The sequence below is a fragment of the Oryzias latipes genome, chromosome 3, assembly GCF_002234675.1.
Source record: "Oryzias latipes chromosome 3, ASM223467v1".
Lineage (NCBI taxonomy): Eukaryota > Metazoa > Chordata > Actinopteri > Beloniformes > Adrianichthyidae > Oryzias > Oryzias latipes.
Genome location: NC_019861.2, coordinates 21,206,212 through 21,231,538, shown reverse-complemented (window position 1 = coordinate 21,231,538; position 25,327 = coordinate 21,206,212). Strand labels below are relative to the sequence as shown.

The following is a 25,327-nucleotide window of genomic DNA, read 5'->3' as shown; positions in this document are numbered from 1 at the left end:
AGGATTTACTTAAGGAATTGCCCTTAGATTATAAAATATTTACATGTCGTCATAGTTACAAATGTGTTCTACGGTTTTGTTTTTCCCAAATTTATCAAATTTGATCATAAGTCTGTCAACCGCATATTTATTAATATGTTGTGTACAAGAGATGTTTATGATAAATTTTAATGATAAAAGAAACGTTCTCTGAGAAAGAATTCCCATGAAAACATATAATTTATTTATCTTGCAAGCTGACTCTGATTTCCAATTGACAAACAGTATTAACTGTTGTTGGTAGGAAAGATATTTGGCATAAAATTAAAAATCTAATTTTCTCCAGGTAAACATTCCATAATATGACATTATCTTAAAATCTGATAATTTCATTTAGTTTGTAATAAACCATCAATCCAAATAAATTAGGGAGTTGTGTTATTTTTTGTTGTTGTTTATTTCAAATTGATCCACTAGAGGGTGCTGTGGTATTGTACATGGACGACGTCCATTGAAATCAATGATACGTATAAAGACTTCAGTTATTTTATTTTAAGAAATATAAGATTTTTTTTCTCTTGGAAAAAAAAATAATAAACAAAAATTCTCTGAATGCAAATATTAGCTATCGTATCGGTGTATGTACCGTAACCATTCGGGACTGTTTTAAAATAGAGAAAGAAAGGAGACGAACTGTCGCAAAGCGTCGTAAAAATTCTGCTCGCAGGTTGGGATCTCTGACGCCCCCGTGCGGCTGTGCGGGAAACGCAGAGGCTTTAGCCGTAGCCTTCCAGCAGACAACCTGCTGGGTAAACAACAGTGAATGTCTCGCAAGGCTGGAATGGAACTTCGTCGAGGGCAAACAGTGAGCCACTTCTATTTTCTAAGACAAAAACATGATAGAGAGGTTATAGCATATTTTTGAGGTTGTCAGAAGCTTTTAATAGATCAGAATTACTCAATATAGTCGAATATTTGACCAGTGGAGTGCAGCTAGCCTTAGCTTAGCTCGCCGCTACCCAGGCCCCGTTGCCTGATTTTGTTTCTCGGCTCTGGTTGGGACTGTTGTCAGTTTCACAATCCCAGCCACTGCCTTCCTCTGGCTGCGATTTCTTTGTTGGCGCATCGTAATGCAGGAAGAGTCAACATATTTACAAACAAATCTGCTCTTAACGTTAGCCACAGCTTTCCTTTGGGATTTTACATCTTTAAATGAGAGACAGAGAAAAAAAGATGATGACATATTTTTAAAACAAGGTCTTAGACTATAGTACGTGGTGTCTTTGTTGTCTTCTGTCTGAAATATTCTTCATGTTCTTCATTTGGACATACACCCGATATATCGAATAATTTAATATTAATGAATAACTATGCTTATATGTATCCTAGTTATTTTGATATAACATCACTTTGGCCTCAGTCACTTTAGCAACGTTTGTGGGACACAGACATACATACGGACAGCTGGCTTATTAGAATTGTTTAGCGTTGTAGAAACTATGCAAAGCCTTTGCTTTCAGCTCGATGTCAGTCCGGTTCCATTGGCGTTTTGCTCGCCTCATCAGAGGACTTGCACTTGGTCATTTTATTTTGCTGCACAGACAGAAGCGGTCGGACGGCAGAGCTCAGCTCAGGAGCTGCTGTACTTGTGCCACTTCAGTGACACCAAAATGTTACGTTGGCAAGGCCGACTTGATGTGACAGTAGCATGTCCAACTTGTTCAAAGTTATCCGCTCGTATTTGCGCATAAGGCAAATATAAAAACACCCGGTTATTCTGCATCGATGTTTAGTTTTCCCCTTGAGGGTTCCTCTCTGAGGCCCTCGGCTCCATGCCTGTCATTGCGCAGCTTTTTCTCTGGCATTTCGCATTTCTCTCCTACAACTTTGCTTTTAAGAGAGCTGTGTGTGATATGCTTCATGATTTAATTCACTTAACTTGCCATTTTTACAGCTTTGAGGGGGGGGGGGGGGTCTCATCTTTAGGTGAAGTGAATGTATTTACTAACTAAATGAACTGAGAAAACATCCACTTAATGTGCAAGTCCAACATATCAATGCGGACCAGAAACGTCTGACAAATGAGATTTGAGATCCTCTTGTAGTACTGAGGTTGTGCCAATTAAAAATGCTAACTTGTACTATTTTAAAGCTGGAACCTATATTTAAAGTCCCACTCCAATCATCTTTTGATCTATTTTCAAAGAGCCTATATTATAATTATGCTGTTTTTAGGCAAAATCCTATAACCTGTGTCATTTTCTAGGACATAGTTTCTGCAGAGCAGCAACAATTCATCAATAATTCACCTCTGAATAGTGGCCTGGATTGTCAGCGCTCCGTAAGTCTCCCCCCATACCCTCTCTGGCTAGCTTACGGCCCCTCACACCCCCAACATAACATTACTAGTGCAACAAAAATGGTGAACAATATTGGAGCTATCCAGTCGTACCGTTTTGAGCCGGATGTCGGCTCAGACGAAGAAAACAAAGACGTTCACGAATCAAATCGTCCACAGTGGGATGCATGAAGCTACAGTCACACCGACTGCGTCAACTCACGTTCAGACAGCCACTTTCGAGGAAAAGTCTATGTAAAAGCCTGTAAACAGCTGAACAATCCCTCCCCCCTGTGCGTTCCAAATAGGAAGTACCCGCTGGTCCCAAAAAGCCAAAATCCCATAAATTTATTTTAAGAAATAAACAGCTATTACTCATTCAGAATGTTTGAATGGCTATTCTTGCTCTTGCAGTCTGGTTCCAACACGGCGGCGGACACATTAAGGGAAAAATGGCAATTGAATTGACTTCATTGGTTGGAACCAGAATCAAAGCATTTTCTATGGGTGATGTCACACGCCATTCGTCCAGTTATAATATACCGTCAATGGGCTCCCGGAACGCACGCTGAAAGTTCATTCATCTGAACCTTCCACTGCTTGAACATCATACAGCTAAACTTTGACCAACCAGAGACTCGGATTTGGTGGTGATGTGTGGGGAGCGTCATTTTCAAAACACGATGTGCCAAGCATTCTAAACGTGATCATGGAGGAGAAATCAATAATTGTGGTTTATGCCCAGCCGGAATTACATGATACTCAGATGATGCTTGTCTGATGTGAATACCATGGACTGAACGTGATTTCATGAAAACGCGTATTGCGTATTTTGGAAGACATACCTGCCGTGAATGTAGCATCAGAATAAGGTGGAGCATGGAGCTTGTGGCTTGTCGTAGGTTCTGTGTCATAGCTACAAGCTTTTTCCAACATCATTTTTTTTGTCTGGTCCTGATTCACAACAGTTTGACTAAAGAAATACTCAGAAATGCAATTCTGCACTTCCTTTTCTTTATATATGTTCTCCATCATGAGAAAAATGGCAGAACAACACATTATCACCAAAAACACCATTTTCATCAGAGCAGGTCTTTAAATAATTTTCTATTAGGACCTGAAAATACTGTGGGTATTGCTTTAGTCATTTTTTCCCCCATTTCCTTTTATTGAACACTGTCAGTTTTCGTGTAGAAACATTGGTTAGCAGTATAACAATAAACTGGTAGAAGTTTCATTGAGTAAAGTTAAAATGACAGGGTAGTACAGAGCCAGCTAGTGGTTCAGATCTGAGCTGAGATCTTTCTGAGGAGTCTGCTTGGTTTGCTTTTGAAGACTTTTTTTGGATGAGATCCAGCTGAAGTGTTTTGTGTCTCACAGGTTCTTTTGCATTGACATCAACTCCACAGCAGTTGATGTCACGTTAAAACGTCAACAGTGAACCATAAACATCACTTGACGTTTTCTGCAGTAATTGAACTGATGTATTTGATCAGAAGAGACTGTCTTTTATTGTCTGTCAGCCGTTGGCATTGAAACTTTTTTTCCCTTGCCAACTTGGAAGGACAAGTTCCCAGCATTGTAATCGCTGTCAGTGTTAACACCACTTTTGGCTGGCAAAACAAAAAGTCAGCCATGAGCTTTCCGAAAGCACATTTGGGATCTCTGAGATCAACATTTTAGGATACCAACGAACTAGCGTGCGTGTAAAATGGAAAGGTTATGTTTAGTGTTTTTAGCCTCCTAACATAATTATTTAAAAATTAAACCGTTCCCCTCTTAAACCCTAAAACCTTTTTCTCTCAGGACACAATTATTGGATCTAATAACATTTCAAACTGTCTCAAAGTTTTACAATTAAGTATTAAAATATTACATTTCATTTATCAGTTGCCTAAAGCTAAGTCACATTGATTCATCTGTCACATTTGACTCAGCCAATTTTTTTGTCTCTATTAGACAGATTTGAATCAAAAATTCTTAGTGTGCAGAAACAAGTTTTTTATGTTAATTTAAGTCACAAAGTATTGTGTTGATTTTTAGTTCCTATAAAGAATTAATAACTATCAAAAACCTAGTGTCAAAGAAAAAATCTCAAATTAATGATTGTAAATAAACAGCTCATTTTTTTACTCTTAAAAAAATGTTGTCTGGATTACCTTTATCATTTTGCAGGTGTGGACTTGAATAACAGAAAACCAAAAAAAAACAAGTTCCTGCCCATGAAGTATGTTGTTGCCTTTTTACCTGTAAAGAGTGTAAATAGATTGTTTCCTATGTTGGCTGCATGCACACATTTTATAATACGTGTCATGGTGCTGGAATTCACTTATAAATCAAAGAAGCTGCATTTTCATTTGAAAAGTTCAAATGATTTGATATTTGTGCTTCTACTTTATCAGACATTTAAATTAAGCATGGATGACTTTTTACTGATTTGTTTATGAGGGAATTTTCAGCAGTATAATTGTAAAATTGCTACGATTGTAGGGTTTATTTAGTTTTTGGGTCAGGCATCTATTAATGTTTTTTTTCAGTTTTTGGGGAGTTTTTTTATCACTAAAATGATTGCTCTTTTTCTTCTTCTAGGTTTTGTGAGATGCAGCGGGCAGAAGCCTATGCATTAGTCTGAGTGCCCTGTTTGTTTGCCTGGTGAGGACAGACGTGCCAACATGAAGAGCGAGGTGCCGCCTGTGACTGCCGGTCGACAAGAACACCTAAAGGAGCCGCTGGTAAACCCAGAACCCATTGAGGGAGCTAAGAGCTTTGCTAACAACATGGAGGTGATTGGAAAGGCGGGCAGCGACTTTGAAACCCTATGTGAATCCAGGCATCGTCCCCTGAGAGACACAGGGGCCCGCAGAGACTCCGAGCGCACCCTTCTTGGGCGCAGAAAAAGGAGAGGCCAACAGGCAGGGCCATCGGACTGCTCGCTAAAGGAGGGCCACATCAGTGAGAGCTCATTGGCCCCTCAACGTCCCAGAGTAGAACTTTTAAATCCAAGCGAGGATGAACACAACCACGAGTCCTCTTTTAGTGACTGTGCTTCATCCCCATCATCTAGCCTGCGGTTTGGGGACTCGGACACTCTGAGCTCTGACGATGAAGGGGAAGCTGGAGCAACAGGGGGGCAACGGAAGGCTTCTGCCCTAACAGCAGGAGGAGGTGCTGGAGTTGGCCTGCGTCCTAATTTGGGTCGAACTCGGGGGAACCGCGCTCATAAATGGATGAGGTCCGAGGCTGAGCCCATGCTGCTGAAACGGCCTTGTCAGAGCAGCCGGCGGCCAGTGCATAGGAAACGCTTTGTGAAGGCGGCTTCTGGAGAGGGCCAGCGGACTCAGAAACAAAAGGAACGACTGCTGCTGCAGAGGAAGAAACGGGAAGTGATTGCTAGTAGGAAATATGCTCTGCTTCATAGCACCAGTAGTTCCAGTGAAGAGATAAGCAGCGACTCGTCCTCCCCTTCTTCTACTGAGGCAGAAGATGAACTCTATGTTGACGTCAGCAGCACCAGTAGCCAGCCCAACAGTGCCACTGTAACCACAGGTAACTCTAAACTTCCACTCTATAACAGTTTTGCTTTCTTTGTTATGAATTCACTTAATGTTGTTGTACAGCACAGAGGAAGGCTTAGGTTTACTTGTTTGAGGTAAAAACTTTTATTGAAAGCAGAAGGCTGACATATAGTCTTTGTTTTGTTGCACTGGTTTAGACCATAGACACGTTTATTAACATTGATGATCCCTGTGATCGTGTGACCCAAAGCTTTATATATGGGTCGATTTGAGGCCAGCTCCATAATTGTTGCCATTTTGGCCTTATGTGACACAATTGAAGGGAGAAAATGGTGATACAAACATGTCTTTAAATTGTTAAAAAACAAAACAATGGAGGCATGTATTACAACTGACAATTCAACAATCAACTCTCAGTGTAAAAGTCTCACCCTATTAGAGCAGAGTTCTCATCTCATTTATATTTATAAAATAGATTTATAAAATTTATTATATATAAAATTTATTTAGATTTCATTTTCAAAATGACATTTCTAAATGAATTTTGCTACACTTTTACTAGAGAACTTTTTGAAAATGAAATTTCAAATACCATTTTCATTATCATTTTATTTATGTGAAAGAATAAGCAGTGTTGAAGAAGAAAATGAAAAAAACATTTTGGTGGATTGCTTTTTCATTTTAATTTTGAGTCAAAAAATGCAGCTTTATATTGTAAATGAACAAGCTTTTCTGGTTTTGACTTTTAATTTTAATTATGCTACAAAATCGCTTCCATACTGTTGAGGTTATTTTCAAGTAAATATGACATTCCAAATGTACTGTTTATTAAGTGTCCATATTTTTAAAAATGTTGTAATAGTGAGACAATCATGTTCAGTCATATTAATTTCCAATGATGACTATCAGATGAACATTGATGACTTATATTCCGAAAGTGAATCTTCTAGAGTTGGGAGGATATTTTTAGCCTGAGAAGAGGATGAAGAGAAGTTTGCTCAAGTTTAGTGTTTATTAATAAAACAGAAAGGTCTTGCAAATAATTAATAAAAAGAAAGAAGGTCAGGAGACAGTAGCCAGAGTTATTCATCCTGTGAAGGTTTACAAAAGTTGGGCTGATTTCATCTGGGTTTATGGAGTCATTGCTTCCACTAACCGATTTAACCTTTTAAGACACAGCTCATGTTTCAAGATCTTGTCTAGTAATGTTCAGCGCTCTACATCCATGTGCTAATAGAATTTATCCCTCTATTTGTTGGAACAACAGACGTGAGCACTTTCAGATTACAGCACAACTGCTTTGTTGTGAACTGGAGAAAGTACTCCCCCCCCCCCCCCCCCCAGCTCAGACTATCTCCCATGTAACCATTTAACCTCAATAATATGTTTTGCCACTGTGGTCCGAAGGGAGAATGGAAAGTTAGTTGTTGTGTATCTGTGGTTGGAGGCAGTTGGGAGGGAACCCAAACTCAAAGCAGCCTTTACATAGAAACGTCAGGTCTCAAAGGAAAAAGAAGACATGTGTTTACAACAGAGGAAAGCATAGAGACAAGTGATGACACCTGCCCTCGAAATGTCCATTGCTGAACTGGTGATACAGTGTGGTTTGGAAACAGTCTTCTCTTGTCTGTGAGACTTGGTAAAATGGGAAGTCAGTACTAGCTAGCAATAATGCAGGATTATTGTGGTGTGGTTGGAGAAAAAATAACATAAAAACAACAAAAACTGATGGTTTGTATAAGTAACACTTAAAATAGTTGATTTGATCAAATTGGCAGCATCATTAACACTTGATTTTTGAGAAAAAATCCTAATCCTAAAAAAAAGGGGGAAAGAAAACAAAAAAAGTTGCCTATTCTTTACATTAAATGTATTACTTGTGTTTCAAGGTCTCTACCAACTTGAAGAGAGGTGTTGTTTTTGTGCAGACCGCTAGACTTGCAGAGGGTGCTAAGCAGCAGCTCTCAAGAGACAGTTAGTGAAGAAGTCACACAGGACCAGCATGGGTTGCATGAACGAGTCTCTTTGAGATCTTCACTGATGCTTAAACAGTGCACACAAATTTCTTTCTTGGTTGAATTTTTCTTGATGCTAAATCATATTTGCTTAATCCTTGGAGATGTCAGGAAATGTTTCTTCGTTTCACCTCATTGATACAGTTCAGTGTGCATTGCTTTCAAAATACAAGATAGTAAAGATACAGTAGAAAAACTGCAATAAACAGAAAGAGATTTACAAGGAAGGTTTAACCATGTGGGAGACGTTTGACTCATACACCTAATGAATAAGTCAGCAGTTCTCACTTAGAAAGTATTGCAGTAATTAGAAGCAGGCCTTAAACTGTAGCCACGCAGAGCTAAAAGTGGTGTGATCTTTAGGGTTCCTAACAAATAAAGAATTTAAAGTCTCTAACATATCTATAGTTTGGAACAAACATCATCCTGTGCAGAGATTTTAGCTGGTATTTTGATTAAAGCTGTTGTGCTCGATAAAATACTCATTCCATGAGGTTACGGTTTCAAAAAAGTCCAATGTTGATTAAAAAAGGTTTTTAGTTTTGTTACGATTAAGTACTTTTTTTTTACAGATTGTAAAAGCAGATGATCATCTACAGTTAATCTAAGATATGCTGCCTTCTATTCATTTTTTTCAGGGACTTTGGATGAGGATGTGGTGGTGATTGAGGCGTCTCCAGCCCCTCCAACTACCATTCCTGCAAGCGAGGAGATCAACGTCACCTCAACCGATAGTGAGGTGGAGATCGTCACAGTCGGAGATGGATTCAGGTAGGCGCTTAATCCTTTTATATTAATCGATAAAACACCTCATCAATATCAAGCTCGGCAACAAAATATTACTTAATATGTCTTTGTATTTTATTCCAGTTTCTTCAATCTCAGAATAGTTTAGTATGTTGGGTATTAGCAGAAGTCCAAGATCATGTATGGCTAAACTTTTTCCTTATGACTTCCTCTTTGCAGTAAAAAGCGGTTAGTCTTCCACATGTTTAGGGATCAGATTAGGATTAGCAGAATTGATACTCTTCATTGGGAAGTTAAATTAGTGGCGTAAAAAGACACTGGCAAAATGGACATAATCCCAATATTTCCCAGGAGCCTTTGCAACATTCCTGAAATGCAACTTCAGTGTGATTCCAATTGTTGCTTATTCACTTATTTTGACCCCGTTGTATGTCTCCAACTGTCAGTAAAGTCAGTAGCTGTTGTGGTCCAGTGACAAACCTACCCCTGGTACCGGCTAATGTGAAGTGGGCTATTCCATCTCCATCTCTTTAAGCCTTAAATGACAATGTTTTAAGACCATACAACTACCAACCTTTTTCTGTGTTGACACAAAAGAGTAAAACGAGTAAGGAAAATTAAATCACTACTACATAATTTGACTTTTTCAAGAACTACCATTGGAAAAAAAAGTTTGACACGATTCTCGTGGTAGCTACAGTGCCTTGGTTTTTTGACTGTATTAAAGGAAAGGCTTCAGAATAACAGACTGTGGACTGGCATGTCTAAGAGTATTGCAAAATATGGCATCAATAAATGCATACAATCAACAAAAAAATAAGATCAGATTATTTGTTTGTAAAAGCTAATAAAAGTATAACAATATTCAGATTTGTTACCATTTTATCAATATAGCGTTGTTGTTAACGGCACTCATTTTCATTGGTTTTAGTTGTGGAATCTTTCTTTAAAGAACTTTTAGCCTCAATAAACACTATACTGATTCATCTTAAAGAGAAGGGTTCTCATTTGAAGTATTCACCAACCCTTTGGCTCACCGTTTACTTTCCAGTGCTTCCCTTTTTGTGTCTCTTGTTGCTACAATAATATATACCCCTTTAGTTCATTGGTGATGTCTTAAAGCCATTTCTAAAATGCATTCATCATTGCTTAACTGGTTGTTGGCTTTCTATTTTGCTCTTCTATGGAAAAATGTATCCAGTCATTATGTTAAAAGAGCGGATGGTAAAGCAGAGTGGGAAGACTGAATGCCAGGAGAAGAAGCAGTGATGTCTTTGGTTTTACTTCCAGTGGGTTGGTTACCAAATGAGTTGCTTAAACAATGTAAAAACATAACATAGAAAGGATTTTTAAAATATATATATTTTTTTATTATTGGTCTGCACGGTTGTATAGTGGTTGGCACTGTCACCTCACAGCGTGAAGGCCCTGGTTTTAAACCTGGCTTTGACTTTTCTGTGTGGTGTTTGCGTGTTCTACTTGTACTTGTGTTGGTTTTTCTCTAGACTCTGGCTTCCTTCCACAGTTCAGACGTGTTTTTTAGTTAATTTATGATGCTAAATGGACTGGTCCATGGGACCAAGGGTACTGGGCCACAGAGAAAAAAAACACAATCAACGTTTTTTCCATTTTATTTATAATCTGATTTATAAAATAAGTTTCATTTTGGAAAACCACTGGATTCTCCCCACCTCATCACAAGGCTGAGGCTAAAGTTGTTGTCCAATTTTTATTTATTCATTCTCTCATGCAGAGAACTCAGTAAAAACATGCCAGCTGAAATGAGTAAATATGAACTGGTGGATGTTGTTTGTCAGAGCAGCTCAACATGTCACTAACTAGCAAATCAGTTCTAAAGGAGAATATTCCAGAGCTTTAGCAGTGCAGCGTTGGCTGAATTTGGAGGTGGCTCACCCAGAGCACAATGGGTATCTGTAAACATGGATAATTCAGCTGACACAGATCAATTAGAGAAAAAAAGTTTTGATCGACCTCTGCCCTGATTCTGTTTGTCACTGTAGTGCACTCGTGTTAGTAGAGTTAAAAAACCTTGTAATTTTATCATATATTAAAAAATATTTATATATTTAAATCATTCCAAAATGGTGTTACCTCTCCTTACACAGTAGACTTACCTTTCAATTTAAAAACTCCCATCCAGGTTTTCCCTACTATTGGTTGTTCTTCACATTTCCACACTATGTAACCATTATCTCCTTCTGTCCCAGGGGTATGTGGCTCACATTTCTTGGGTTTGGCAAAACCTCAACTTTGCCATGCCAGCCATTCCCATAGTGATCATATTTATAATATACTGTTTTCCTCTTTGCTGGCGTCTCCTCTCCCTTAAGGGATCGTAGTGGTAAACAGATATTTACAAAATAATCCCAGGTCTGCTTAATTAGCAACACATCCCTGGTGTCAAATGCTGCTCCCTGGGATCAACCCAGAAGAGAGGTAGCTGCCATTTACCGTAGTCTCTCCTCCACTCACACACTCTCCCAGTCCTCTGACTCAATACCTGCTTTCACACAAAGCTGTGAGTTTTCAGTCAAACAATTCGGCCTACGCAGAAATTTATCGTGACCGCGATATCAGCCTGTGCAATACACATATTAAAAAAGCGGCGTGAATTGTGATAAATGGTTACATTAAATGTAGCTTGAAGTTAAAGCTGGGTATCACCAATAATTTCCAGAACCGATTCAGTTTAACAGAGCCTGAATTAATTCGATTCACGATTTTTTTTGGTTTACTCAATTCGATTCCATTTTGAATTTGCATGGTTTAGACACATTTAGACATATTTGTATATAAATATGTATAAGTTTTGAAGATATATTTATATTTTTCTGACACAGTTCACATACTGTAAAATTTATTAGTGATATAATAAACCACAGTGTTACAGGATTTCCCAAAAGGAGAAGCTCCAACAAAAAACAAAACAAAAAAAAACAAAAAAATGTGCAGATCATTATGTTCTGCCTCTCCTGGAGGGCGTTACAGTTTGACCCCAAGGTGAAGCTTGCGCTATAGCATTACACTGTATTTCAGAAGATTTGAGCAAAAAACGGCGCTTTAGACCACAAATGGTTACTGTTAAAAAGAGTTTGGAAAATTCATAGCTGAGTGTATAAAACTGTTCATTTAGTTAGCAAAGTATGTTTAGGTCGAACAAGCGTTAGCATCAACTGTACTATGGGAAATTCCATTATACGTTAGCATCAAGCTAGGAGACTTTGGCTTTACTGCTGTTATGCGTTAGATCTCTGGAAAAGAGAGCATAAAATATCTATCTCTACTTTTATTTAGCGATTATTGATTTATTAAGCTTGGATTGATTCAGACCGATTAATCCATCTTTAAGTATTTAACAAAGTAAAAAGAGCCCTTTACGCATCTGACCCATTGGAACGACCTCTTTCATGATAGATGTCCGCCTTCTATGTAGAGGTGGGTCATTTGGAGTGAAATTGAATTTCTGTCGAATTTATTTAAATAAAAGCATTGCAGTGAAATGGAAATGATGTATTAGTAGTTTTACAACAAGGTGATGTTTTGCAAGTCATTGCAATGTTGATTACCAATCTTGCACATAGCAAGTTTTCCTAACATCGTGCAGCCCTACAAACAGAACGGTATCTGTTGTCCGACAGAAGCTATGAGAACCCTGACATGCTCACACTAAAGATTTTAATCCCACCATAGCAATAAGAGTTCAGAGAAGACATTATGGTCAATATGATCTACATCTGTATGCTTGCGTATTAAATATTTTTGTGTATAAATTTAATTTCATATTGTTAACAGACTTGGATAAGATTTAACAATTTCATTTTCTAAAACCAGTTTCTGGATGCATCCAGTCACTCAGCCTTTGGGGTTCCTAACATCTAGAAACAAGTGGATTGAATCTGTTTACGCTCACATGATGGGAGCTGTCGTCAGAACGGGTCAGGTTAAAGAGCAAAGCTGTGATAATTGTGTACAGCAGGACACAAGCGTTGAACCAGTACAGTTATACTGACAGCAAAGAGAAATGAGGGAGACATGTTGGTTGTGTGGGAAGTGTTTTTGGTTCTGTGGAGTGGATGCAGATCTTTGCAGTGGAACATTGTGGTTCTGAGACGCATTCGAAATGCACCAGTGTTGAGGCTGCCACTGTTTGACAGCTAGCTTTGAAACACTTATTTACTGCTAGGTGCTGATTTGTATTTGAAGTGTATATTTACGCTGGCAATCATTGAGGTCTGAAACTAGGCTTTGCTCTTATTTCCACTTGGGTTGTGCTCTGTAGTTGACAGGAAACTGAGTTGGAAGCTGGCTGTTTGATCACTTTGGAGTCTGGCTTATCACAAACGGTAGCAAGAAAAGGCATTTGCTGCTTTGCGCATTATCTGTTGAATGTGACTAAAACTATTACTTTTATCCATTAGTAAATTAACCACAGTCAGTTTGTAATGGATTCCTTACTTTTTTCTAGGGATGTAGCAAAAATTAAATTTGATGTTGCATTGTGATAAAATACAGATGGATTTTGATGAGAAGCCTTGGCCATTTTTATTATTTTATTTATAAAAGAAGAGTAAAGCAACAAAAGAAAATAAATTCCAAAATAAATGTTAAGATTGAAGCCCCGACTTGACCTTTTTAAGTCAGCATCAGTGTTCCAATTGAAAGAACCGCAAACAAATGAACTTAAACAAACGGGAGGTCTTTGTTAACAAATAAAGAAATTTGGTCAGACCATACTTTTTACCCCCTAGAGTGCCACTGTCTTTTCAAAATACACCAATATCCACAATTTTTGCTGCTGTTAAGAGCTAGCATCATCTGTGCTATATCAATACAGCAATCCATTGTGTTGATTCCTGTCATTACCTTCATATGTATGCAATCGAAAACACCCCAACTGTTCACAAACATTTTATTCTTTTACAAGAATCCCTCCCTAATGGATACATCCGTATTTAAAAAAATACTGATATATGAAAATAATACTGATTAGCCATTTCAATCAAATCTAACCAATCATTTGACCAACGTTGTATTTGTGTACTTGTCAGATAGTGTAGTATTATCTTGTAGCACTTCTTTATTGCATTGCATTGTCTGTTTTTTTTCTCTCTTTTTGTGCTCCATAATATCCCTTTGTGCTATCCTAGGCACTTTAACGTTGGGAGTTGGGTCATCTAGACCCACTAGACAGTGCGCTGAACCTTTTTTCTTCAATGATTTGTGAACCTCACTTGTGTCCATGGATTACATGAAATCTTTCCACCTTTATCCACCTTTGTCATGGTAGGGACAACACCTCAATGCAAGGGTGGAGTCATCTAAGATAGCACAATGGTTACTATGATATGCTGCTGATTCTATGTTCTGTCCTGCCCATTTATGTACAGCTGCTAAAAACAAAGAAGTTTCACCTCCTAGAATGAATAAAGTATTATCTTGTCTTATAAATAGCACAAGGTGTGATGCAGAAGACTTAAAAAGTAACATCTGTCTTTATATCCTTCATTTTTATTCAGAACCTTACAGCGTGCCAGTTCTAGTAAAGTGACTCCAACAGCTTCTTGCAAGTTTTGCACATTTTTTGTGTCAGTTTTAGACAGTCTTACTAGGTTTCTCTGCATAAACTGACTAAAAAACAAAAGTGGGGATTTAAAGAATCAACTCATAGCTTCCAGGTCACTTGACTCGCCAGCAGTTTTTACAGCATCTATAAAACGATAGTGAAAATGACAGCAGACCAAGATTACAAATGAATTGATCACAAACGGGAAGAAGCAGGGTTGTGCTTTGGCTCCCCAGGTACGTGTTGTTCCTCATCTCTGCTGTAGATTTGTAAGGACTCTCGCTTACCAGTAAAATCCCAAAGCTACAAAGCTCCATGGCATCCAGCTTTACGACACTCCCACAGCCTCTCGTCCCTTGAGCTCCTTCCTCTTCTCTCTGATCTTTACGGCACCGTTGGGGGAAATGTGACTATTCTCTTGTTTCTCACTTCAGTCTCAAAGGCCAAGGAGTAGAGCGATAGGAGCCTTTGAGAGAGAAAATTAAAAAAAAAAAAAGCAGAGAAAAATACCAAAGACAGAGCAGTAATATAAGTCAAAAATACATTAAAAAGGGGAAAAAAAATAATATTAGAGCTAAAGTGAATGTAAAGCATTTTGATGACAAGCAAACAGTTGACATTAACCAATTCATCAAGGCAAAAGCTTTGCAGGGACCATCATGAAGCCAGGGATTTCATTTTATCTTTGTCCACCTAAAGCAAACATTACTGCAATTTATTGTCTTGTCATTTTATTATGTCATGCAGGCATGAAATTCTGTCCTCACTTAAGTACAATGCTTTTATACTTTTTTTTGTGTGCGCTTGATTTGTTCATAATTTACTGCATTAACTTTTTACACAAACACATCTGTACCAACCCTCATGTTGGCCCAGTGGTACAGTTACATGTTTTGTGTATCTGCAGGTCACGATCTCTGGGGGGTCTTGGCAGAATTTGGCCCAGTAGTTGCTCTCAGAATCGCCTGCAGGAGCCCCGAGGACGTCACCGACTGTCCACAGTTATCCAACCACTGCGTCAGAATGCTGGGGAGGTCGTGGATCTCACTGTTGATGAAGATGGTAATTATGAATCAAGTGGGGTAAAAATAGCAAGGGCATTCCATGTCATGCTGGAAAACAAAACAGAACGTTGTCCTAAAACATTACTTAAACATTAAACATTACTTTTCAAATTCAAATTCAACTTTATTTATATGGCGCTTTTCATGCTACAGAGCATCTCAAAGTGCTCCCCAGAGATAGAAAAAAATAAAATAAAAATAAGATAAAAATATAGGACTTAAAATAATGAACATAGTAAAAACTTTGCCAAGCATGAAAAAAATCCACAACCTGCCTTTGCAGGCTTTCAATAGGCTTAGTCTGCTCCGTGACAGGATTTCCTTTGTCAAAAAATTTGAAAGCTTTAAATTAAGTCAACATTTGCCTCTAAATAACTGTTGACTGTAGAAGTACTAAAAGGAAATTTGTTTTTACAAAATAGTGTTATTTCTTTAAAAGCAAGTTGTTTTTTAACTTTGACCGTGTCATAAGTCCAATCCGCCCATGATGTAGAGCAAAGACTGTTTGCATGCCTAAAGAGAGGGAGAGAAAAGTGAATTTGTAAATATGAAAAGCAGATGGAGTACTAACGCAGTGCAGTGCGCAAAGTCGTTACTTGTCAACTGGAAAATATATCCATAGAAGTACACAATTGTCAGGCTGATACTACAATTATTCTACTACAGAAAAAGTGTCAAAATGGGGGCTCTCTGGCTTTAATGCCGGAAAATTGAGCTCCCAAGCAGCACCTAGAAAATTACAAGCTGGAAACGTTTTTGCTAGTCAGACAGTTACCTTTGACAAGGTATGGTACAAGTAAAACTTCAAAGATGCTCCAAACTCGATAAAATAATCTATCATATACTTAAAAAAATGTTTGTGCTATTACAAGTTAACTGTGGTTAGAACTTTCTATTTTTTTGCCAAAAAAGAAAGACACATTCTTACTCTTTATTGCAACAATTAAACATTTAAAATAAGAAAATAAACCTTGAAAAAAGGTACGAAATGATCTGAAACTGAGATTTAAATGCAGAGTGCTTCCAGTCAGTCTACTAACAAACCAGAGAAGACCAGCAGCAAATTATTGTAGTAATAACCGTTAAAAACAAATAGCTAAATTATTTTGATCCTAAAATCAGTAAAACAATATAGTTGAGCTTCTGTGTTTAAAGCTGTCATGTGGATTTTCCTTTGTGTTCTCATGTCAAACAGACAACTTTAGGTTTGTTCTTGACAAACCCTATAGTTGACAGGAGCTTGATGCAGTCATTCTGAAAATGGTTATTTTCATCTTTACCTCTATTTATTCATTCTCTTTTAATATCATTATTGCAGCTTCACCAAGAATCATTGATTGCTGCTAATGCGTTTTTCTAAAACGTTCTTTACAGACCTTACTGTTGTGCCAACAACTTCTGGGAGCATTCACACTCAAACAGTTAGGTCATCTTCTTCGTCCTCCCATCACACGTCTACCTCAGAGCTCAATGATGCCCCAGGCCCTTCAACTAGTTGCTCTAGTTCACTACCTGAAAGTATGCACATGCAGAGACCAAGTGGTTCTGCTCGCACATCTGCAGAGGGTAAGAAAACCAAAAACGAAGACTGCACATTTTGTTTAGATTTTTTTTTGTAAGGCTTTAGTTTTATATTTTGCTCATTGAAGTCTGAGACTTCTGTAAGACCTGTTGGTGTGTTATGTTTTTTAAAAATTTTTTACCAACTGTTTCTTGCTTTCATCAGATGACAGTAGAGCAAGTCTGTCTGGAGCAGCAGGAGACAACACAGGCACGGCAATGCCCAGACTCCCATCCTGCTGTCAGCAGCACTCCTCATGCGGAGGAGGCCCCTCCCCTGCTCACCTGTCCCTGAGCCACGCCCATCCCAGCTGTTTGCAGGCATCCTCATCTCAGCAGAGCAATTCTCAGCACACTCACAACAGTGCTCATCACTTTCACCACCATGTGCACCATCCTGCTCCACAGCCCCCAGGCACCGTGCCCTTCATAGAGCCCAGCTGCCCCGTGGAGCGTCCCGGTGCTCTCCCTGCACCGTGCGCTGGAATTGGCAGCAACAGTGCTAACAATGCCGTTCATTACCATGACCAGGTATGGCTTTACTGTACCGTGCGTACACATGGAGGATGTTCTTTAGTTAAAGATTAAGCTTTATGTTCCTCCAAGCGAGAAGGTTATAGAAGGTTATGTATTTTACACAAATATAAAATTTTTGCCATTTATTTTCATAGTTAAGAGCACTAAAAGCAGACTTAAATTGTTAGTCATGGAAAAAAATTAGTTAAAAAAACCACATTTGAAGCTCCATGTTATTAGTTAATCTTATTATTCTTTAACATCTGTTTTCCTCCCACAGCAAACTCTGCCAGTAGACCTGAGCAACAGCAGCGTTCGAAGCAGTGGAAACGGTGGTCCGAGTTTCCATGGCAGCACTTCAGCTTTTGACCCATGCTGCCCAGGCTCCACATCGCGACCCCCAGCTTACGTTTCACATGCCCCCCCAGGCCCAAGCCAGCCTGCTGTGGTTGACTCGTTCAGCTCCTCCATGGTGGCTCAACCACAAACACAACCTCAGCCCTGCAGACATTACATGCACCCAACCTGTAAGCAAACCACCTGGTTACAACACAATCACTATGATTTCAGATCAAATGAAGTTGTTTCGGGCAGTGGTTAGCGCTTTTGCCTCACAGCAAGAAGGTCCCCAGTTCAAGTCCCGGCTGGGGGACCTGAAACAGAACATCAATGGGGGGACTTTTGCATGTTCTCCCCGTGCATGAGTGGGTTTTCTCCGGGGACTCCGGCTTTGTCCCACCATCCAAAAACATGCTTCATAGGTTAATTAGTGACTCTGAATTGTTCCTTAGGTGTGTATGTGAGTGTTCAAGGGTGTGTGATTCTGGCTCTGCGACAGACTGGCAACCTGTCCAGGGTGTCCCCTGCCTTCGTCCACAAGTGGCCGGGTTAGGCTTCGGCAGCCCCTGCAGTGACCCTGAAAGGGACAAAACGGGTTTGGAAGATGGATGGATGGAGGAAGTTGTTTCTAAAACTCAAGACTTGTAGTAGAGAGTAGAAACTTCTGCAACACACCTTAACTTTGGTTCCATTAAGTTTGGAAACAGTGATATATATATTAAAAATGTTTAGATCAGTCTGGAGTATCTGATAAACTTTAGTTTTATGTAGTTCTTTATGTGTGCTGCAACAAACAGTGAAGTTCTCATGCTTAAAAAGCATTGTTTGTTTTTTAATCAAAAACAGAAATGATATTTTTCCAGTTTTCATCATCTTTTTAAAAATGAAGGATTTAGCGACTTTTCTCTCTTCTGTTTGTTTCAGATGGCTCTCTGACACGCTCACTGCATCACCAGTCCTCCTCTGTTTGCCCTCATTCCCATGGAAACCCTCAGCTTACACCTCAGCCCACTCAGCAAGGCGGGTTTCTGATTCCTCGCACCTTCCCCACACCACTGTCATCCCATCCGTCGAGTCACACTGTGCCCCCTGCCCCCCCCACTGCTCTGACCACTCACCCCCTCTCTAATTCAAGTGCCCCACTCACCCAGCACCTTCCCGCAGACCACCAGACCTTATTGCACCATATGCCACCTTTGGGACCTTCGGTGCAGAGGCTCCATCAACACGAGATGCTTCAGAGGATGGAAGTTCAGAGACGCAGGATGATGCAGCATCCCACGTGAGTGTTAGGGTTCATGGGGGTCGGGCGTTTTTTACAGCCGTCTTTGTTTGACTTAAGTTTCCCTTCGTCTTTTCAGACGAGCACACGAGCGTCCACCTCCACACCCTCACAGAATGCACCCCAACTATGGCCATGGACACCACATCCATGTGCCACAAACCATGTCTTCCCATCCTCGCCAGCCGGAGCAGAGAACAGCATGGTCAGTATTCTCAGCTATGAGGCGTGTCAGTTGGTAGTTTATAGCTTGAACTCAGGTTTGATATCAGCTGCTGATTGTATTATGAATAAAAACATCATGAAGTTGTGAATTGTGGCTCCTCATCAACAGGGAGCTTGGCATCGAGGCTGGAGTACCTGTGGCCCCTTACCCTTCAGGGCATCTGCATTCCCACCTGCCCCACTACCATGCCCCACCAAGGCTGCACCACTTTCCTATCTCTGTTATGGTGAGAACACTCATTAGTATGCAGATTGATACATCAAGTCTGGCTGACACTAATTGTACTGACCTCTTTTTTTATGACATGAATAGTTTCAAGGATAGTTTTCTGAGTCATGAATATTCATTAGCAATTAGTTGTGATTTATCAAGTGTTTTTAGCACATCAGTCATGACCTCAAGCACATATTTTACTCTGCAGTCCTATAACCTTCAGAACATTTACGTTTTCCCTGAAACTTTAAGCAGACTGCATTTAAAAACATTTTTCCAACTAGGTTTTCACATCTGTCCACTCCACATCTGCAGGGTTTTCCCACAGCTCATTCTGTGCTGTGTGTGTTTTCTTTCTCTTTTTTAAAGCACGCTGGCATTTCTGATATGACCTACCCGCATATTAGGTACATCTCATCTAGAATGACTGGCTTTGGAAGAACATATGAGGTGAGAACTGGTTCTGTTGTTCCAAAAGGAAGTTTGTCATAAAGTCACGAGCAAATGAGGAGCCGCAGGGAGTTTTTGCTTTCTTCATCCCGCAGCTCTATATCACTTGACTTACATTACTGGATTGCTTGAGCTTTTGCTTAGAGGTGAAAGGGATGATAATTATAACCATGTGCTTGCAAAGATACACTAAAATGTTCATTAGGGTCAAATCTAATTAAATGCAAAACCAATTTTCTATAGATTTACAAAACCAATGGAATTTTAATAGTAAAAGGAAGACAAGCTTTTCAACAAATTATTTCATATTGTGTTTATATTTTGTTCAGAAATAACTGAAGAAAACTTAAAATATAAATCAGTCTGTTGTTTTACTTGAAATGATAAGTATTGAGAAGTAGAAAAACCGGGGCTTGGATCATAGTTGGGCTGTTTTAGAGTCACAATGGCAGATTTGACCTCCAACCTTCACTCAGAGCTCCAACATTCACTGACTGCAAAAGTTAGAAAAAGCCCAAATGTAATGGGATTAAACTAGCTTCAGTCAGTCATTTCCTGGTGTGTAGTTAAGCAGGTAGAGCAGCTTTTGTGGATTAGAGTTGACAGTTGGCAGTGATTCAGTCTTTCTGCTGAAGGTCAAAGTTGACAGAAGTTGTGAAACTAGAAAATTATTAATAAACGAATGCAAATGTTCATGTAAATAAGAATTTAAACTTCTAACTATGTTCTGTCATTTCACTGATCTATAGCATCATCATGCTATCAAATTTTCCCATTTTGCCAATTTTCTAAATTAATACATTTTGCTTAAATTATTTTTGGAAAAATGTCACAATTCAGTTTTAAATTTTAACCTGTTTGGTTCAGTTTCCGTAGATTTTCTATTACATGTTTTATTAAAATATTCTAGTGTCTTAAACTACACAAAGGTGAAAATTTGTTTAGTTAAAAACGTTATCTGTAACAACAACAAAAATCCAACAGTATAGTAATCCCACCGCAGAGCAGCATCGAACAGGCATGTCCAAAGTCCGGCCTGTGGGCCAAATATGGCCGAATTAAATTTCTTCCGGTATGCAGGCTCCCATCATTAAATGAATAGTATGCAGCTCTCCACGGTGCAAATTTCTTGAGTGTTATGGGCTTAAATATAAACTGTTGAATACCTGTGGGGTAACACTGTTGATGGATCCTTCTGAGACTCTAATTTATTTCTAAAAAGTCAACTGTTAATAATAAAAGGAAGGTTGAAAGCAAGACACTGAAAATTTGAGTTTAGTTTTTTTGTTCAATACAAAACAATTGTATTTGTGGTTTGAAATTTTGATAACCGTTTTTTGTTATTCACATAATTAAAATCTGGACGTTTACAGTGAGCATTTAATAGCAAATACTATATTTTCATGTGAATGCAGATTTATTTCTGACTATAAAGCATTTATTCACTTTTCAGACAGAATTTTTCTTCATTTTGCTTCTTGTGTTTAGATTTGTTTCTGTCCTATGTGAAGAGACAAAAAGTATCGCAAATATTGCAACACCATTTTCATAAATATTTTATTTGCATTTAATGTTATTAAGCATGCAGGCTTACCCTCACACATTTGCATCACACCAAATCTCACACCAAAAGTCGATCAATGAGTTTTAATAACAGTAGAACATTTTAGAAAGTGAGAACAGATTTGGGTTCATGCTCAGCTGATGAAATCCAAGAGGGAAGGGTTTCCTGTCAAACTGATGGTGTCTTTCCGTACCGCCTGCATCAGGACCTACTGCATTTAGAGGAACGGCTGGGGACTGTCAACAGAGGAGCCTCTCAGGGAACCATAGAGAGGTGCACCTACCCGCACAAATACAAAAAGGTAATTCCCCCCTCGTTGGATTTTGAACATGTTGTGTGTAGTTGTGCATGTCTGTTGCAGTGTATTCTGGGACAGAGTGCACATTGGTCTTTTGTGCTCTTTTCAAACATCTGATGTTCTCTCAGAATTTAGATGATACTGTAGTGTCTTTTACCAGAGATTGCAGCTTTGAACTGATTGTTGGGGAAAAGTCTCCGTAGTTTTTTTTTTTTAATTAAATGTATCTAAACAAACAATCTAACACCCTGCCACCCAATACAGAAGGTGTTGGAGAGAGACATTGACCAACAGTTAACCCCTGAAGCTTGGGCATCTATTGGGAAAAATATGCACCCAACCCCAGAATCGGTGAGAAATGACAAAAAAATCAATTTGGATTAATGTCTCTGCTCACTTGTACGTTAGCTTTTATAGTTATTCTTGGGGGCCAGGGAATTCGGCCAGGGAAGACTTTTTTGATTTCAGTAACTTTTTTTTATTTTTTATTTGTGTACTCATAAGACCCCAAGTAGAAAGTCTTTGTTGTTTTATTTTAGTTTCTGGACAAAATGACCATTCTCTCTGTCACCAATATTTAAGTTTTTCTTTTATTTGATAGTCTACTTTTTCTTTTTTTAACAAATTTGAATGCTTTTTATCTATTTAATTCTCTAGAGTAATATTCTTCAGGAAAAGTTGTGTATTTGTATTGTTGCCATAGTGATTTAGTTGAGCCGTTTGAAGGAGTTGGTAGGATTATCGACCATCTGTAATGAGTCATCTGGAGCCTGGCTGACAGATGCTACATATTAAAAGTCGTGTTTCAAATGTTTCTCTCATGCAGAGAAAGCTGCATGGTAAACAAGACGAAGACCAAGGTGCAGATGAAGACACAGAAGAGAAGTGCACCATCTGCTTGTCGATCCTGGAGGAGGGCGAGGATGTCAGGTAAATAACCCCCTCTTCTGATTGGTTGGTTGGCAGTGTTGTTGGCATTTCTGATTTGGTTACCCCTTTAACACCGGAGCTTTAGCTCCATGTTGACGTTCTTTCGACTGCCGTCACCCTTTAACCGCGTAAATCTGGGGAATTTTGAACATTAGAATGGGCTGAATTACATTAATGGTTGAGGAGTTATGGTTACGGCAAAGAGCGTGTCTTATGTAGGTGTGGCCAGCGACCTCTTTGGTGTAAAACGGTTAAAACAAGGCAAAAGTACAGGTCAGCCACATTCAAAAACATCAACTTTATTTATAAAGCTTCTTTTGAACACTAGAAGAAAAGGGCTTCAACTTACCTCAGAGCCCCTAATATGAGCACGTGTAACATTTGATGGCAATCAAGAACTGATCAGCTAAACAAAAGTTGCACGAATTGGCACTTTAAGTGAGCTAAAGAATATTTTTTTTTTTATTCAAAAAAAGCCTCCAAATAAACTGCCTGATGACAGATTAATCAAATATGATGCTAAACAGCAGCAACCTCTTTGGACGAGCAGTCAGCCAGCTTTTACCATCCCTATGTGAAGAAATGCAGCACCACTTTTGGTAGGAGTTCAGGAAAAGCCTTTCAAAGCTGACCTTCCCTCCCGCTTGTGTTTCCACTGCAGACGTTTGCCGTGCATGCACCTCTTCCATCAGCTGTGCGTGGATCAGTGGCTCCTTACCAATAAGAAGTGCCCCATCTGCAGAGTGGACATCGAGGCGCAGCTGTCCGCTGAGAGTTGATGCTGTTGTTCTAACATTTTAAAAATTCTTAAGAATTTATTTTCAGATCATACTAATTTCCTCTTCAGTTCTCCAGTCAACCAAAGATGGCATGAATTACCTGCGCAACTCTATGAGAAATAAAAAAGTATAAAAAAAACCCCACATCTGACAGAAAAAGCACTGACCCCTAGAGTGCCGGCTCTCGCATTACTACAACGGGCTAGACTTCTTCATTAAGGGTTAAAGATTTTATTGTATTTATAAAGCTTTTATGTAGCTTTCAATTGTTTCCTCAAGTGTCATTTGTTTTGTTTCTTTGCATGTTTCCTTGCAATGCATTTCTTTGCACATATAATTGGGCTTTTCGCAGTTGCAGTTGAGGGAAGCTGCTCTAGTAAAGATGCATTTCTGTAAAACCTAATGCCTTGCTTTACTAGACTAGAATGTCAACCTCCAGTTAGAAAACATAAAAAAAAAACATTGCAGGATTCATTTTAACAATCATTGTATTGATTAGCTTATTTTTAGAAGATGTGGATTGTTGGTAAAAATAAATTTTATTTCTCTTTTTTCTTTTTTTTTTTCTTTTTCGTTTCGTTTTGTAAGTACGTCAAGACATTCCTGACTAGGGATATATTTTAACAGATCAGCTGCTGTATTAATGCACACCCAGTATTCCTGAAGTGGAAATAAACTCTATTGTTCCCTTCCAGAATATGCACTTGCTTTTGCCACCGTTCCATCTCCCTCCTGCACCTTCAGTATATCACAACACCGTCATTGCCACCATCTGATGTGTTTGGGAGAGCAAGAAAAGGAATGTCAAATCCTCCCTCGACTGTTCTTTCGCAACCCAGCGATTGTTAGTAAACTGCTGTGAATCTCCTCTTCGGCAGACAGGCGTTTCTTTTTCTGTGACGTGATCTCAGGCCTACGTGTGTTTAAAAGGACCACATCTCGGCCAGAGAATCGGGGTCTTTGTAATCCATTTGATACGGGCAGCGGCCCAAGTTATGAATTCATCCCGTGTGTGTGTGTTCAGAGGGAAATGTGCAGCTTTAGTTCGGATAACGTTGCTTGGTCTGACACTTCATACCACTTTTTTACCCATCCTTCCTCTTCCTCTCTGTGGGGTTGAGCTGCAGGGTCCGCTGGACGCTGCAGACAGAAGAACACTAAAACTGGGGAATAAATTGCATATATTTTCACAAGAGAGCAAAGGGTCAGAGGATTCAAGTGTTTGACAGTGTGCTAAAGCAAAGTATTTCCACTCTGAATTATTAAAAACAATAGTTAAAAAGAAAAAAGAACTTTTGAATTGAGTGTTAAAATGCAGTACTTGAAGCAGGTATCAACGCATCTATTGACTTCAAAGCACCAGAATCATATTCTGTGGGATTTATATTAGTTTTGAAAATAATATTAATAAACTTGGAGAACTCTTGAGTCCTTTCTTTCTTGTCGTATTCTAGAAACATTTTGGAACTGTTGCTCTGAAGCTCACAGAAGCAGCATGATGGTTTAACATCTTCCTCTTTGTGCTCTTCTTGTCCGGCTGCTCAGTGATGGACCAAAATTTCTTCCTCAATCACAAGAATGCATTTAACTTAAAAAAAATACAACATATCTAATTTGAAGAAGGCAAAAGAATGTAACTATGATTTTTTTTGTTGCTAAATTAATTTGTGCCCATAAATTCTAGTTTCTTAAGGTCTGTGGTGACATCAGTTTTGTCACTAAAAAGCCCACTTTTCTGCTGATTAGAAGCTTAAATGCTTGCCTTGTGACACAAATTTTTGGCAGTATTTATTTCTTATTGTTTCAATACTTAAAAGAATGCTTCAAGAGAACTTGACTGTTGCAGAAATATTCCAATATCAAGCAGGGATGATTTACACTGCTCTGTTGAGAGTAAACATTTTTTGTTTTGCTCGTAAACAGTTTTA

General features: G+C 38.9%; 1 protein-coding gene across 2 annotated transcripts; it reads left to right on the top strand.

The window, feature by feature from the left end:
• Nucleotides 1-736: 736 nt before the first annotated feature.
• On the top strand, nucleotides 737-24,827 carry rnf111 (ring finger protein 111). 2 transcript variants are annotated; one of them, XM_011491267.3, is made up of 15 exons: nucleotides 737-844; nucleotides 4,907-5,863; nucleotides 8,486-8,618; nucleotides 15,086-15,240; nucleotides 16,617-16,808; nucleotides 16,969-17,333; nucleotides 17,599-17,845; nucleotides 18,582-18,939; nucleotides 19,019-19,144; nucleotides 19,274-19,391; nucleotides 19,748-19,828; nucleotides 21,598-21,693; nucleotides 21,955-22,041; nucleotides 22,517-22,620; nucleotides 23,282-24,827. In XM_011491267.3, the coding sequence occupies exons 2-15, from the start codon at nucleotides 4,990-4,992 to the stop codon at nucleotides 23,397-23,399; spliced, it is 3,054 nt and encodes a 1,017-aa protein (XP_011489569.1). In that variant the 5' UTR covers nucleotides 737-844; nucleotides 4,907-4,989; the 3' UTR covers nucleotides 23,400-24,827. The 2 variants fall into 2 exon arrangements, with proteins under 2 accessions (XP_011489569.1, XP_011489574.1); XM_011491272.3 differs by lacking the exon at nucleotides 21,955-22,041.
• Nucleotides 24,828-25,327: the final 500 nt, after the last annotated feature.